This window comes from Haliotis cracherodii, unplaced genomic scaffold (assembly GCF_022045235.1).
Source record: "Haliotis cracherodii isolate W230 unplaced genomic scaffold, xgHalCrac1.p SCAF_24, whole genome shotgun sequence".
NCBI lineage: Eukaryota > Metazoa > Mollusca > Gastropoda > Lepetellida > Haliotidae > Haliotis > Haliotis cracherodii.
The window spans coordinates 10,091,044-10,108,981 of record NW_027266280.1 but is presented as its reverse complement, the minus strand read 5'-3'; the positions used below and the strand labels follow the sequence as shown (position 1 = coordinate 10,108,981).

The 17,938-nt window shown below is 41.5% G+C and overlaps 1 protein-coding gene across 1 annotated transcript in view; it reads left to right on the top strand.

Moving 5' to 3' along the window:
* The window catches only part of LOC139472416 (mediator of RNA polymerase II transcription subunit 15-like), a 67,644-nt gene that overhangs the window by 34,729 nt on the left and 14,977 nt on the right, over positions 1 to 17,938 (top strand). The window contains exon 15 of the mRNA XM_071254890.1: positions 4,104 to 4,202. Within this exon, the coding sequence (XP_071110991.1) occupies positions 4,104 to 4,202 (99 nt within the window). The remainder of the gene's footprint in view (positions 1 to 4,103; positions 4,203 to 17,938) is intronic.

Below are 17,938 nucleotides of genomic sequence, written 5' to 3'. Positions count from 1 at the left end.
TCGGGATCAACAAAGATCGATTATGTATCTCGTTACTAGTTTACAACAGTAAATTCATCTGTTCAAATAAGATAACTGACTATGGTGGAGAAAGAAAATATAGAAATCTGATAATTTTTTTAACATTTTCTAAAAAAATTAGAGTCGGTGGGTCCACAATCCGAAAAATATAAAACGCCTGGCCTAATGCACCTACAACTTCAGACAGATGCTACTTCTATGTGTATAAAACTAATTGACTTTTGCCATTTCGGAAACCTACACACAGCATAGTAATTGCTATGCTGGCAGTGCCGCCATGATGCTTGCTGTGCTATAACCATTATTATTACCATCTGGGTGGTGCACGTGTCTTGTTATATAGTATATTGTACCCACTCTGTCTTGTGTGTGATGCCAATGTAAAAACGGTAATAGCTGAAAAATTGCTTTGGTATCTAATGATCTTGCCACCCAGGAACCACTGAGTCATGGCAGGGTATTGTGTGGCATGTCATCGGTTTAGGTCTGGTAAATACTGCTGAAGGAGCTCGGACTATTCACGCATGTTTGTCCAGATGGGCCTCATTCAGTATGGCTGCTGTAGTACGGGATCAGCTCAGCACACTGGTTTTAGTGGTAGCTTGCTGTTCGGACAGTATGGGTTCTGTTTCTGTGAGGTTTTCGGATTGGTACATATTTTAAGACATTGATTGTCTTTAATTTGTCTTGAAATTAGTATTTTGATAGAAAATAACTGTTTGACTGGCATTTTCGAAGTTTGTGATTAAGTAAGAAAACGTACAACTTTATGGGTAGCAACTTCTGGTTTATTGCATAAAGAGACGTTTCGATGTAGATTCTTACACCATTATCAAGCTGGGGTGACAGGTAGAAAATGTCGCATCAGTAATTGATTCATCATGTAATTGTTCTTTAAACCATTATGATGATGTCACACTGTAGTTGTTGCAGTTGATTCTGAGCCAGGAATTCACTGGCCATTCTGAACGTGCATTTTAAACAACTGAGACTTAACACAGCTGTGATATCACTATTGTTTAAACTTTATCTGTAACGAATGGAGAGTTTACTGACCTACTTTTTGAAATGCTATGTGCATTATGTAAGTACTGGATAAGATGGTCTAACTGTATGAATATTGCAGTACAAATATATGGGCCAGTTCAAGAGCCAGGAATTCACTGGCCATTCTGAACGTGCATTTTAAACAACTAAGACTGATGCAACTATAGGTTGTTATGAAAATCATAGAGAAATAATATATCAACCATAACATGGTTTAAGTCGGAGATATCACTTAATTATGTTTGGGGCTTGTTGATTCTACTTCCATAATCAACAGATTCTCATGATATTCTCCACAGAATGTCATAATGCCATTTCCTCTTGTAAATACAGCAGGTAAAATACATGGTCTAAAGAGTAGATTTGGTTTATCGTTTAATGCCACACAATATTCCAGCTATATGACGGCGGTCTGTAAATAACCGAGCCTGGACCAGACAATCCAGTGATTAATATCATGAGCATCGATCCACATGCATCAACCAAGTCAGCGAGCCTGAGTAAAGAGTGAGTTTAAGATGTTAAAAGCAGTATATGGTATAGTCCCGTCCATGAAATTGGAACGCCAGAAATGGACGCTAAACCCCAACCGATGATATGTGGCATGGTAGCAGGTCCTTCTCGGAGCACAATTTGCGGAAAATAGAATGTTTCATTACTATTGGCCATAGTGTAGAGACCTGGGGCCTGTTCCACAAAGCGATCTTAGTGCTATGATTGTCGTAAGTCTATGTTAAAGCATTGGAGTTACGATCATCTTAGCGCTAAGATTGTTTTGTGGAACGGGGCCCTGATTGCTTCATACTTTGTTTGTTGATAGACTCCTTACAGCACCACTGAGAATTTTTTTGGTTGAAAGTCAGGCGCTTTTCTTCATCTTCTTCTTCTTCTACTTCCTCTTCCTCTTCTTCTTCTTCACCCCACCTTGTGAACTCCAGTTCCCCATAATTGTTGTAAGAGCTGACTAGTGAGTATAGGATGTTTACAATGTGTAATAGGTCTTCAGCAACCCACGCTTGCTGTAAAAGGTGACTATGCTTGTCATAAGAGGCGACTAACATGATTGGGTGGTCAGGCTTGCTGAATTTGTTGATGCATATAATATATATATCAATCACTGGCTTATCTGGTCCAGACTTGATTATGTACAGACTCGTCATATGGCTGGAATATTGCTGAGTGCAGTGTTAAACAACAAATAAACAAACAAATACAATGTGTGACCTGGGCCCACTTGCACAAAGGGATCTTAGCGCTAAGATGATCGTAACTACCATACTTTAACATTGGCTTACAATAGTTGCAGCACTAAGATCATTTTGTGCAAGTGGGCCCAGGTTTGTTGGGTCTTGTCATCCCAAAATGGTTTGTCAGTCCCAGACTTGATAACTCACAGCCTGCCAGGATATAACTGGAATATTGTTGGTTTCTGGCAGAAGACTTTAAAAATTGCTTCATACTATTGACCACCTATACATGTAGTTCAGACTGGAGAGTTTTGCCAGATATGCTACTCAAAAGAAGTTAAAGAACACCCAATACTTTCATGTAACTATAGTTAATCTCACATGGCATGAAAGCCTGAAAGAATGGGGTGTTCTTTAAAATCTTTTGAGCAGTACACATATCTGATATTGTTTCGGTATAGGTTAATACAGCACCCAAATATTAAATTTTAGACATAAGGAGAATTCAGTGAATGTTGCATGGGCCACCTTTCAAATAAATTTGGCACTACTTTTGTTCTCTTAGAGTTCATGCCTACGTTGTTTACGCTTTATCATTTATGAATGATAAATTATTAAATATTTTCATCACTATAAAGAATGACGCTGAATTTTACATTTCACTTTAATCCTGAAAATATTTCATTTCCAACATTTTGTAGAAATATATTTGAGCATCTTGGTCAGTCTTAAAGAATTGACCATATGTAATTTTGTATTTTGGGATCACACTTCAATTGTAATGTGAATGTTTGGTTACAATTACGTATGAAAGCTAGGTGCAAAAGTGTAAAAATGTAGATATACATTCCGACTCTGTCATACATTACCATAAACTCTCCCGCAGAAACACATATAGAAGACTGTGTGTATCATATATCTTCATTACCAATATCATGTCAGCTGCCTGCCCAGAAATAAAAAGATGGCCTCCAGCTAATAAACACAACTAGCACTTTAGTTGCATCGAGCCAGAATCTGCAGGAAGTAAATTATCTTTCAGGGGCCAGATGTTGACATTGATGCATGTATGTTTTGGAGGATGTCATTACGTTGGTGGAGAAATGTATTGAACTTGGCATGGAAGGGGGTGGATAGGGGCACAAATAGGGAGAGTTACCTCCCCTGTTGTTGTAATGGCCGCCTGAAGTTTACTTCCCAGTGGGAGTAAGTGCATACTCAGGCTGATTTGTGTGGGAAAGTTGTGTTTGTGCATCTGAGTCATTCGAAAAGAATGTAACTGTTATGTATCAGTTTGATATTTGTAAATAGAGAGGTATGGGGATATTTGTTAGACCTTGTTTGCTGAAATATCTAAAGAATTTTGTCATTACTGGTGTAGAATCATCATCTTGAAGTGTGATTCATTTCTGTTTTGCGTATGTGTTTTTTCTTTAACAATTACTTAGAAACTTCTTTTTTAAGAAAAATATATTTCCAAGTATAACTTCACTGGAGTAGCAGTATGATAATATGATCATCAGACACTTCCTTGGTCCCATGTTCAAGCTCTGCAAGAGGGAATCCAGCATTTTTAAAAAGGAAGGGGTCCAGAATATCAAAATCGTCCCTCAAGTAATTTTGCTGCCTACAAAGTACTGCATTTGGTTTTCTCCCCCCTGGACCACCCTTCCCTCTAGAACCGCCTGTGCTCTGGTTTGCAGGATGCAGATTCCGTTTGTTATGGACCACCATGATAAAGCTGGTATTGCTGACGCACTCTCACTCACTCACTCACTCACTCACTCACTCACTCACTCACTCTGTACATGCTGCTGTAAAACTGACTTGCTTTCTCTGATATTGCAGATGACAAGTCCCTGCCAAGTGTGCCCCCGATCTCCGTGATGATCCCTGGAAACTACCCCATGTCCAGCCCACAATGCAACACCAGCTCCGAGGGCTATGGTGAGTCACTACCGTTGCCTTACATGTACTTGTTCTTGTGCGCCTTTTGACCAAAGTTAATCATCATGATGACATCCCACTCTTGTTCTTGCAGTTGATTCTGAGCCAGGAATTCACTGGCCAATCTGAACATGCATTTAAACATGTGAACTGATGCAACTGGTCATATGCAAAAATGTAGAAAAATAATAGGAGCTCAGAAAGCGATAGAAATTAACTGTTTTAGTCCACTAGTCCTTATGAGACCACCTCCGTGGTGTAGTGGTAGAGCGTCCGGAGAGCAGAAGGTCCGGGGTTCGATCCCCGGCCGCACCATACCAAAAGACTTTAAAAGATGGTACTTGTTGTTACCCTGTCTGGCGCTCGGCAATAAGGGGCTAAAACAAGGACTTGTCAGCTCGGAGTCAGTATACTGTGTCTGAGTGGGGTATTCATGTTAAACTGCGGCATGGTATCTCAGTGAGCTAGCACTATAAATTGGCATCAGTCCGGACTAGTACAAGTAGCCACACACACACACACACAGACGTGCATGCACATCGCTATATAAGCGCAATAATCTTGGACGCAAGGTTAAACCCAATTTCACCTCACCAAATCCTTATGATGATAACATATAGCAAAACCCTTACTAATGGTCAGACGGCTGGGTAGCGTAGTAGTTAAAGCGTTCACTTATCACGCCGAAGACCCGGGTTTGATTCCTGACATGAGTACAATGTGTGAAGCTCTGGTGTCCCTGCCGTTATATTGCTGGAATAATATTGCTGAAAGCTGCGTAAAATCCAACTCACTCATTTCTCCAACGGATTTACCGTCCATGTTTACGTTTCAAACTCGGTCAAGGCAAATAGAAAACCCAAACTGGAAAAGTCACAACTAAAGTACATATCTAGGTACGTGACGTGACGTGACAACACACCGACAATTTCTCCATTACCTGCTTGTGTCCCATACCAAAAACGTTGGGGGCAGTCGGGTAGCCTAGTGGTTAAAGCGTTCGCTCGTCACGCCGAAGACCCGGGTTCGATTCCCGACATGGGTACAATGTGTGAAGCCCATTTCTGGTGTCCCCTGCCGTGATATTGCTGGAATATTGCTAAAAGCGGCGTAAAACCATACTCACTCACTATAACGAACTCAAAGGGACTACTATTTTGAGTTCGTTATAACTGTAGTTCGTTATAAGCATATATACAGTATAACTACAGCAAATAGCCGGGACTAAAAAGTAATTTCGTTTTAAGCGTGTTCGTTATAACCGTAGTTTACTGTATTTATGTATTTTTGTAAATCATTTCTTTAATACCTATTTTCTTGGTCCATATGTCAAAAATATTTGTTTAAATGCTGTTAGAATTGATTTCCACCAAATAAAGCCTCTAGAGAGTTTTAACAAAAATATAAATAATAGGATGACAAAACAATTTTCAATCAAACACAGAATTTTTTTTACTTCTACTGCAATGAAATGTAGGTACTGGGTAGGCTCTTCAATGAAACAGGAAACAGACTGATCTGGTCTTAGGAAGTTAAGATACAATACTATTTGACTGTATCTCTGTGATAGTAATAGGTGTACAGTGAGCAGTATTTATTGTCTTTCTTCTGATAAAAAGTACCAGGAGTTCTAAATGAGATCTGTTTCATTTCTCTCTGACAAGAAACTTACAGACCTGATGAGTTTATTGCCTAGGTTGAATTTTATGGCACAAAAGGTTTGCAGAGATTCTATAAACAGTGAGGTTTTTAGCTTCTCTATGACAAGAACCATGCATCTCTGATGACTCCCAGACATTCCTGTGTTAAGTGACTTGACACTGTAACAGTTGAATGTATTAAGTTTGTAGTAGCAACCAGATCTCCCCTCGCTGCTATGGCCAGCTGCTCTCCTGGAACACATGCTGATGTGAACAGGTACAGCTATATATAACATCACCCTCCACTCTGACATTCGCAAAGAAAGCACAGTTGTTTTGCCTGTAAACAGATTGGAAATAGTTGAGCTGAAGTAGCACATGTCTGGTGATGTTTCTTGTTTCAGGGGGCTTCTTTGACCCACTGTTGATGTAGGCCAAGATGATGGAGGGTGTGGGGAGGGGGTGGGGGTGGGGGTGTAGTGTTGGGGGAGGGGAGGGGTAGTGTTGTAGGAGGGTGGCTGTGTGGTGCTTGTATGACCCACTGTTGATTTAGCCCAGGATGATGGCGGAGAGGGGGAGTGTGTGTGTAGTGTTGGGAGAGAGTTGGGTGGGGTTATGTTTGGGGAGGGTGGTGGGGTGGTGCTTGTTTGACCCACTGTTGATATAGGCCAGGATGATGAAGGAGAGGGTGAGGGTGTGTGTAGTGTTAGGGGAGGGTGGGATGGGGTAGTGTTGTGAGGGCGGTGGGGTGGTGGGGTGGTGGGGTGGTGCGTGTTTGACCCACTGTTGATATAGGCCAGGATGATGGAGGAGAGGAGGAGGTTGTGTTTAGTGTTGGGGGAGGATGGGATGGGGTAGTGTTGTGAGGGTGGTGGTGTGGTGCTTGTATGACCCACTGTTGATATAGCCCAGGATGATGGCGGAGAGGGGAGGGTGTGTGTAGTGTTGGGAGAGAGTTGGGTGGGGTTATGTTTTGGGAGGGTGGTGGTGTGGTGCTTGTTTGACCCACTGTTGATATAGGCCAGGATGATGAAGGAGAGGGGGAGGGTGTGTGTAGTGTTGGGGGAGGGTGGTGGGGTGGTGCTTGTTTGACACGCTGTTGATAAAGGGCCAAGATGATGGAGGAGGTGGGGTAGGAGGGTGTATGTGTAGTGGAGTAGGGGTGGGGTAGGGGTGGGGCAGATGCTTGTCTGACCCACTGTTGATATAGGCCAAGATGATGGGGAGGAAGGGGAGGGTGTGTGTAGTGTTGGGGGAGGGTGGTGGTGTGGTGCTTGATTGACCTACTATTGATAGGAGGCCAAGATGATGGAGGGGTGGGGTAGCGAGGGTGTATGTGTAGTGGAGTAGGGGTGGGGCAGATGCTTGTCTGACCCACTGTTGATATAGGCCAAGATGATGGGGAGGAAGGGGAGGGTGTGTGTAGTGTTGGGGGAGGAGGGTGGGGTGGTGCTTGTTTGACCTACTATTGATACGGAGGCCAAGATGATGGAGGGGTGGGGTAGCGAGGGTGTATGTGTACTGGAGTAGGGGTGGGGCAGGTGCTTGTCTGACCCACTGTTGATATAGGCCATGATGATGGGTGGGGGAAGGGGAGGGTGTGTGTAGTGTTGGGGGAGGGTGGTGGGGTGGTGCTTGTTTGACCTACTATTGATACAGAGGCCAAGATGATGGAGGGGTGGGGTAGCGAGGGTGTATGTGTACTGGAGTAGGGGTGGGGCAGGTGCTTGTTTGACCCACTGTTAAATAGTAGGCCAAGATGGTGGAGGAGAGGGAGGAGGGTGTGTGTAGTGTTGGGGGAAGGGAGGTGTGGTGCCTGTTGGACCCACTGTTGATATAGGCCATGATGATGGGTGGGGGAAGGGGAGGGTGTGTGTAGTGTTGGAGGAGGGGAGGTGTGGAGCCTGTTAGACCCACTGTTGATATAGGCCATGATGATGGGTGGGGGAAGGGGAGGGTGTGTGTAGTGTTGGAGGAGGGGAGGTGTGGTGCCTGTTGGACCCACTGTTGATATAGGCCATGATGATGGGTGGGGGAAGGGGAGGGTGTGTGTAGTGTTGGGGGGAGGGTGGTGGGATGGTGCTTGTATGACCCACTGTTGATATAGGCCATGATGATGGGTGGTGGAAGGGGAGGGTGTGTGTAGTGTTGGGGGAGGGGAGGTGTGGAGCCTGTTAGACCCACTGTTGATATAGGTGGTGGGTGGGGGAAGGGGAGGGTGTGTGTAGTGTTGGGGGGAGGGTGGTGGGGTGGTGCTTGTTTGACCCACTGTGAACAAGGCCATGATGATGGGTGGGGGTTCTAGGAACAGATGTTAGCCCTCCTACTCTGGGAGATGATTGTCAAATGTACTATTGCTTTTTAATAAGTGATAAAGGATCAAAATACAAATTGATGAATCATATCAAATTGTGACATCCCAGTTGTTTGATTCACCAGTCCATATTGTGATCTGCCTTCCCTGCACTGACACAATGATTGATATAAAGTGTGAATAAAATGTTGAGGTAAGTGTTCCTTGTACTGTAAATCATGAAAGTAATTAATTCAAGTGCTAACCCCCAGCATGAAATGTATCATGACATTCATTTAATGACCAAAGCCATTTCAAAGCAGGGACCCTTCCTAGAGAAGTTATATACCAAGCTTAAATATAAAATACTTTTTTAGAAAGTGTAACCACAAACTCTATTATGAGTTGTTTTGAATCCCTTGGCATTTGACCTTTTCCTGACATGTGCCAAAAGACTTCCCAAAGGTTGTTTAGAAGATGTCTATGGAAGAATATTCTCTAATGTCAATAATCTTTGTGAGGTACACATTCGAAGGTGGGCCCGTGGTTGGGTAGGGGTATATTGGAATATACATCCCTGCTTTGTTATTCTGTCTGCAAGGTGTGGGCCATATCAAGTGATTGGAAGGGTTGGTTTTGGACTTTCGATGCTAGAGGTTGTTAGGTAAGGGGAGAGATGGGTGTTAGACAAGGATCAGTTATTTCATTGTGGGATAAAGGAATCAAGAGTTGTGGCCCTTAGATCGATCTTTCTGTTGCCAATGGCGTCAAGTTGCTCCTGTGAGTGAATGAGTGCAGGTTTTCTTTGCCAAAGTCAACTAAAAAAGAGGCAACAATTAGTCAAGCAACATATGTTACTGTTTCTTGAAGTGTATTTTCTATTTATCCTTTCTAGTGCCTTGAGTGGTCTTGTGCCAAAACCCTGAATGTGGCTTGTCCAAAATAGAATTATGTTAAAACTGTGGAAGAAAACCTAGAAATGACTATAATTTGAAAACATCTTATCATTAAATTTCAAAAGGTGTGTCATCTTTAACAGTTTAATAATGGGTCATCCTGCCCCTGCAACCCATCATCTAAGCCAGAAAAAAAGATTTGGTTGTTTTTTTGTTTAACGCTGCAATCGGCAATATTCCAGCTATATGACGGTCTGTCAACCAGAAAAAAGAAAAATGTAATAAAACCTCAGTTACTGTCACTATCAATATATAAATGATATATGAAGATACTATAATTAAACCTATTAAAAAATGTATCTTATTCTTATAAACTTAAAAACACAACAAATAACGAGGAATCGGAATAGATCTAAGTCTGTAATGGAAGGGAGGTAACTCTACACTGGTTTCTTTCCCAGTTCTTCCCACCCCTACTTTTTTTCCCACTACCTACTTTAGGGAAAATAAAAAAATATTTAAAATTGTTTTTAAAAAAAAGAAGTTTTTTTCAACCTACCGACCTGAATTTGGGGGCCAAAAATGAATACACCACCCAAAAAACACCAACCCCTTCTAATTGACAAAACATGAAGATTGTTTCTATGTTTATTATATATTATAAACTACGGCATGTTCAGTCCATGGGGTGCTATAAATGCTATAAACACACTCCATGATGATTGATCTTTAAGCAGTTGAGTGTAAAGATGGGAGGATGACCCTGAGTTAAAGACGAGGCAGTGGCCCTATCTCTCGCTATCACCACTAACATGGAGCAAAACTGATGCCATGAATTTGTGTTAAAAAACAGAGTAAGTTAAAGTTGACGTTTCCTGAGATATTGAATTATGTCTGCCTTTAATCTTGAATCATCAGAGTCCATTTTTGTTTGCACTGATGATTAAATTAAGCCAAAGATTTGTCCTGGAAAATTGAAATAATTTTTAGTCGGCTGACTCAAATTTTTGGATGAAGATCTTACTCTAATTTCTGAATGAAGTTCTAGCAGTACAAACTCACACAGGGGCAATGTTCCAATTTCACAGTGATGGTGGGGTAGCCTTGTGGTTAAAGCGTTCGCTTGTCATGCCGAAGGCCCAGGTTCGATTCCCCACATATGTGAAGCCCATTTCTGGTGTCCCCCGCTGTAATATTGCTGGAATATTCCTAAAAGCGGCGTAAAACCACACTCACTCACTCCTATTTCACACTTAACCTTCATTAGGGGCGGTCAGGTTGCCTAGTGGTTAAAGCGTTCACTCATCATGCTGAAGACCTGGGTTTGATTCCTGACATGGGTGCAATATTGCTAAAAGCGGCGTAAAACCTGACTCACTCACTCACTCACTCACTCACTCACTCACTCACTCAACCTTTCATTACATCTGGACCCATGACCTTACCTACTGTGCTGCCTAGTCTCCCTTTAAGGAGAAATTATTTTTTTAATAAAGGTAATACCAGCAGTGGTTGGTTTGTTCTTTTACGCAGCACTCAGCAATATTCCAGCTATATGACGGCAGTCTGCGTAATCGAGTCTGGACCAGACACTCCAGTGATTGATATCATGAGCATCGATCCACGCAATTGGGATTAATGACATGCTTCAACCAAGCCTGACCACCTGATCCTGTCAGTGGCCTCTTACACCAAGCATAGTTGCCTTTTACAGCAAACATGGGTTGCTAAAGACCTATTCTACCCCGGATCTTCACGGGTTGTAATACTAGCAGTGCTGTAGAGTGAGAGGAGATGGCAGGAGGACCGAGCAGGGAAATGGGGCATACTTTTCGAGTCCTGTAATCTGTGGTAGTGGGGGCATGGGTGGCCCAGTCGTCTAAGGCGCTGCGATTCACTGTGAAGAGTTGCGTCCCTTGGGCACGCCAGAAACCTATGAATGTGGGTTCGAATCCCGGTTCGCCCCGATTATGTTTCTAGGTTTGTCAGCACCATACCCGTGCTTGTGGGTTTCACCAAAGTGGTAAACGTCTTAGACCTGCATCACCTCGGGCTTTCCTCCCACATTAAGCTGACACACTGTGATATAACTGGAATACTGTTAAAAGCGGCGTTAAACCCAACTCACTCACTCACTCACTCACTGTGGCAGTGGAATGTTCCATCTGTATACAGTTGGGTCGCTCCAAAACTGTGGAAGCTGTTGCGTGTAATAGTTCTCGATTGATCCCTTATAGTTTTTACATTGGGATTAGTACATTTTGACTTTCATTGGTTGTTGATATTAACATGTCTTCCCGAGGCAAGAGAGTTAACTGAATATAAAAGTCCAGTTTCACCCTTGCCGAACTTGGCTGGTATTATGGAGTTACATTTTAGCTGGACTAACGAGTCTATGCATAGTCCAATCAAAGTCGCGCACCGAAATCGAAATCCGGTTCGTAAACTGTCGTGCAGATTTCGGTTGACTGCAGGATTTGCAAAGCATGTTCAGCGCCAACTCGTTGTCAGCAGATATTTTTTAAATCTTTTCATGTTTTTAATCAAGGTGCTCATGTGATTTGATGCATTTCGCAGTGTAAGACCCGTTTTATCACAATATAGATCTTGATTATCGTACAGATCGTCCTGACTGGGTGCCACCATTTTGTGTTAAGCAAACGCAAGTGATATGGAGGGTGGAATCTGATTGGTCCATAGGAGAGGCTTAGAAGGGACATAACTGGTAATAGCCACTGGTGGCGCTACGATCGAGCTCAGTAATTCCAGCCTAGTTCGACAAGGGTGGAAACTGGACTTTTAAAGTCAGTTAACTCTCTTGCCTCGGGAAGATGCCACGAACCTTAAAGGGGCACTAATCTAACGCCATTCCCCGGACTGGTTGTTGCCTTTGTTATTGTTTTTTCCCCCGTGAGTACCCGGATGATACGCAACGCAACTGAGCGTGACCAGAGACTGGGCTACCGTCTTCAAGGACAGCTAAATAAACTTGGAGGCTGGAGGCAATATTTGTTTTACGCATTTTTGCATAAACACTGATTGGTTAACTGTGATCTATAAAGATTTCGACAAAGGGCGCATGTTAATTAATTTCTTCAGCCTAAACAAACAGACGAAAAGAACAGCGGAGCTCATCAGATGTCATTTGGAAATACCCCAGATGGTTATAGTTTAATACTAAAAAGAGTATCCATGCAGTGAAAGGATTTTCGGATTTCGGCTTGCGTCGATAATACGATTACTACTCCCTTGTTGTCATCCACGTTTTCTCGTATAACCCTACACTTGTGTATTTGTCGTCATTCACTTGATGCTCAGTTAATGAATTTATTACAGGTACAATTAGAGGTAGCACCACTTACATTACCTGACAAAGGTTCCCATTTGGCATTTATTGTGTCTGGGGTAATTATTCAATCTAAATCCAGGTTTGAAGTGAGGTGAAATGTGTGTTATGTAATATGCACGTGGCAGCCCAGCAAGAGATGAATGATCAGTTGATTTACTTTGTTTTGTAAATCAACGGATGGTTCCTAGTCATCAAAGGATTAACAGAAAATACGTTGATTGATTAATCACTGTTATCTTGCACAGTGGATATGTCAAGAGTGAGTGTTTACATGTCTTGGTTTTCTAATACAAAGGGAATACACTCATATATTGGCGTGAAGTGCCGATGTAAAAACAACATACTTTGTTCAAACGGTTATCTGATAATACGTTGATTGATTGATCATTGTTATCTATCACTCAATGGATTTTTTAGGAACCGTGGACGTTATGAAAATAGTTGTCACGTGGGCTTTCTCAGCCGACCATTGAGACGTGACACCTATGTAAAACACCTGAAACAATCCAAGTGATCAGTTGAGAAACGAACACGGGTTATAATATCCCGAAACGATATATATCTTTTTAAATATTTGATTGTTAGTGAGACACGTGACATCGAATAAGTTTCTTTGTACAGCTGCAGACGAGTGGGATATTGTTCCTTTGTGTGGATATTCACGGATACATTCCTCGAACAAGGAAGCTGCCTAAAATTTATACACATAAATTTGGTAGGTTGTAATTATGATATTTGCATTTTGTTTTCCTTCTTTTAAACCGATTCGTTCTTGTTTCTCTACGTCTTGGTTGGGAAATTCTTCAATGCGCGATAGACGTTATTTTCACAGGTCTTTTCCTTTGTAAGCGTGTATATATTACCGTCAATTTGTAAAATGTGATTCTCTCAGGCAATTTATAAAAGGTGTAAATATTTCAGTCAGTTCGACTAAAAAATCTGTCCAGATTGATTAAGACGATCAAAAAGGCCTACAAACATCACAACAGATTATTATGTAGGATTAGCAGCTTTTCAACGTAACATTTTCAGTCTCTTGGTGATGACATTAAACATCAAAATGTTTGGAATTTGTTATCATGATAATACAGATAGAAATGTTTTTCAGTCACTTTGTAAAATAAAATATTTAGACGTTTAATAAATGTGTTACACATTTGACAGTAAAAAAAATATACACACTATAAAAAAAGCAATGCTCAGGTGAAATATTTACTTTGTGTTGCAAGTCAAAATAGTGTAAACGAAAATCGCAAAATTACCAAGCAAGTGACTTCGTCACCATTACCGATGCTATTTCATTTTGTTGATCAATTTGACCATACGCCCTTATTACTAACAATAAAAGTGACTAATGCGCTTACGAATGGCGCAGCAGAGGTCGCGAACTAGTCTAGATTTCTGCTATACATCCGGGTACTCACTGGGGAAAAACAATAACAAAGGCAACAACCAGTCCCGGGGAATTGCGTTAGATCAGTGCCCCTTTAAATACACCTAGGTTATTTCGCAAACAAATTCCATGTTTAATATGTACCAGTTCTCCAGACAAAAGTACTATAAAGTCATCTCCTGTGTGTGTAACTATGGCAACTGGATATAATAATGACACATGCAATCATCATAACTTCCCTGAGGTGATCAAAATAGCTGTGTGTCTGGCACTGATATGTTTGGTAGACCAGTAATCATCCAGGCTCCCAATCTGCCTCTCTGGTATCATGCATTCAACTCGGTACAGATAGTTCAAGCCGATGGAACTTGTATGTGAAAAACAGAATGAGATAGAGAATTCCTTGCTGTTAGGTGTTTTATTTTTTTTATATATTTGTAATCATGAATGTGGACAAAATTGTAGTCTGAAGTTTTTTCTTTGTAAAAGTCAAGTCACATAATCACGTTAAAAACATCATGAATTGTTCTGCTGACTGGCTGACATTGTTTACTCAAATATTAATCTTTGTTTTACTTCTAACAGTTTGTGGTTGTTCCTATGGAATACTATTTTAGAATATCCTTAAAATTCCTGTCTCATTTTTAAGAAATGACAAAAAAGAAAATATAGAATTGAAATTTTATTCTTTTTTCACCTACCTAACTAGTCATGCACCATAGCTGTGGAATATATGTATTTTATAAAAACAAAACCAATCTAGATTTATATAAAAGCAAGTCTATAGCCAGTTCCAGCTGGCTCTATTCCTCATGAAATCAGCATCAGAAAAGTAATTGTTTTAATTTTAGAGGAGAGAAATGTATTGTGTAAAGATTTCATAGACTGTAGGTTTATGTATATTTAATTATAACAGATAATATTATCTTTATTACGACCTCCGATCAAATTAAATGACTGATTGTCAGTGATCCATTCATAAAATTTTAACTTCTATTTTGCCTTTTATGCATGATGGAATCTGTTTCTGCGTATAATCAAGACTGGTTATTCTCTCACGTTGACTTGTTAAATTTATATAACCAAAGGATCTTAAAGCTCTGAAGATGTTTCTTTGGTACATTTTCTTCCAGCCTTATTTGACCAAGTTAGTTTTTCCAGTGACATCAGATAAAGGCACTTCTGTGTGGCTTGTTGACTCAAGGAAGGGCTGGGGGTGCAGTGTTATATTTAACCTTAGTTTGATATGGGTTGAATTTCAAAATATTTCTTACCTGCCATGTGTCAAGATGTCAGAAACTGAACAAAAGGGAAACCCCATGTAGGCTAAAGATAGGAGGTAATCACGGGTTTCCCAGTACCACATCTCACTACCCAGAGTTGTCTCCCCATACTTGCCAGGATCTGCTGGTTTGAATCCCAGATTTGCCTGTTACGATTCTTGGTTTGTCACCACTCTTAGCATGCATGCTACAAGTGTATCTCTTCGAAGTGATAAATGGCTATGAATTGTGTCACTTTGAGACCCCCCCCCCCCCCCCCCCCCCACACACACACACTAAACTGCCATGCCATGATATACTGTTCGAGGCTCCATTAAACCTCACTCACACACATACAAACAGATGTCTCGAATCTTGCCGAAAATGTCCTGCTTGGGAAGGAAGCAGGTGCAGATCATGCTTAACATTCACAGCTCCTAAGGGAGACCATACAGATAAATCACAGTATATTTATTTGGAAAATGAAAACAAATAATATGAAGGAAGACAAGATCATGCATTTGGAGGCTGTGTCGGAGAGAAGTATTTGTGTTGGAGTGGCCGACATGCTGCTCTCACGCTCTCTCTGATAGGGATCCCAAGCCAGGTATTGTTATGGACAAGAATTCCAGTGAGTGCCCAAAGATGAAGCATGGCAGATGAGGAGAGGTACTTCAGGAGGCAGAGTATGATGAAGTGGCCAGTCATACTTGTGGTGTCATGCATTTCCCATTGCTCTTACAGGGATCGAAATTAAGCTGGAAGTCAAGAGGCCTTTGTCATAACCCCTGTGTTAACAGTTAGAGATTTAAGGGGTAACCAGATTCTAGTTCTTCAGGCGCAATCCTCAAGGACTAGGTGAGGTGAGACAACTTTGGTGGACTAGGTGAGGTGAGGTGAGGTGAATTGCGAGACTAGTTTCGTGAACTAGGTGAGGCGAAGTTCAAAACTAGATCTGTGGACTAAGTAAGTTGGGTTGGGTTGGGTTTGTTTGTTTTGTTGTTTAACACCACACTCAGCAATATTCCAGCTATATGACGGCGGTCTGTAAAATAATCGAGTCTCGACCAGACAATCCAGTGATTGACATCATGAGCATTGATCCACACAAATGGGATCGATGACGTGAATTAACCAAGTCAGCGAGCCTGATTCCCCGATCCTGTTAGTTGCCTTTTACGGCAAGTATTGGACTAAGTAAGGGTGAGGTGAAGTATTAGACTACTTCTGTGGATGAGGTGAAGTGAGGTGAAGTACTTCACTACTGTATTGTGAGTCACAAGTCACTGGCAGGGTGTACAGGATTTAACAAGCTTGTACACTATGAGATTGAAGGTCGAACAATGTTTTCGAACCTTCAGTACATGAACTTCTGTACACCTCTCTATTGACGAATGTAACACAAATTTTTAATCGTGAATTCACAAGTAACAAAAATGCATTTTCAGTGACATATTTATACGACATATTGGAATCGTCAACAAACTTTCACTGCGCACAACCATTTAGCAATCGGGGTGGGGGACTGGGAGGTTTGTTTGAGACAGAATGTTGTTTGCTTTTTTTATTGTTCAAAATAATTTTCGGAACATCATGCATGTAGAGCGAACAATTTATTTGTTTTGCTAAAACCTGAGGAAAAGATTTATTTTGCCATTGTTTTCTACCACTCCCCACCCCGACTATAAAATTATTGGCCCTGAGGGGGCGGTCGGGTAGCCTAGTGGTTAAAGCGTTCGCTCGTCACGCCGAAGACCCGGGTTCGATTCCAGACATGGGTGCAATGTGTGACGCCCATTTCTGGTGTCCCCCGCCGTGATATTGCTGGAATATTGTTAAAAGCGGCGTAAAACCATACTCACTCACTCACTGTTGGCCCGGAAGTGAAAACAGGGTAACACTATGATGTCAACATGTCCATATAAGCACCAGATCACAGACTTGTATGGCTTTCTACAAGAATGGTCTTGCCAATCAGAAATATTCTTTAATGGGTAATGTTAATGGTTGTTACAGTCTACGTGTGAAGCCCATTTCTGGTGACCCCGGCCGTGATATTACTGGAATAGTGCTAAAAGCGGCGTAAAACCAAACACTCACTCACTCACTCACTCACTCACTCACTCTCTCTCTCTCACTCTCTCTCTCTCTCGCTCACTCACTCACTCACTCACTCACTCACTCACTCACTCACTCACTCACTCACTCACTCACTCACTCACTCACTCACTCACTCACTCACTGTTATAGTCTACAGAGTACCCATCCAGCTGCAAATATGCCTGAAAACATCTTAACCCTTTCTCACATACTCTAAGTCAGTTGGTTCTAAATCCACCCACATTGCATGCTGGCAGAATGTAGGTTATCAGTGACTGGTTAATGAGGGAGAAAATTGCTGCACATTTCAGGATCATCCCCCATTGTTGGTCGTTCAGTTCCCTAGTAACTGTAAATAATTGTAACCATGATTATCAACATGAAGGATGGCGCTACAACGCAGGGGGCTGAGATCTCCTTATGTTTCCAGAGTTTGTGTTGCATATTTTGGGGATCATGTGTGAAATTGTGTTGTGTTTTCGGTGGTGATTTTGTGGTTTGTGCTCATGGAAGAGCGTGGCAAAATGTGCAGTTATTTAGATGGGGTTCATCTCAAGTACATTTTGTTAACCCCCCACAGGTATGTGGGTTAGTCATAGATATGATATGAAAACAATCAAGACAGTTTTATTGGTGTGTTTATATTTGTTAGATAATCAACCATAAAAACATAGATGTTAAAAATACTCATTAAGAGGTTTGTTTCTACATGTGGGGATGCAACTTGGCACTTGTCCAAGTCAGTTTGTTAATGGTTAGTAAGGGTTACTAGTTATAGAACTTTAGGCTTTTTAGGGATTTTC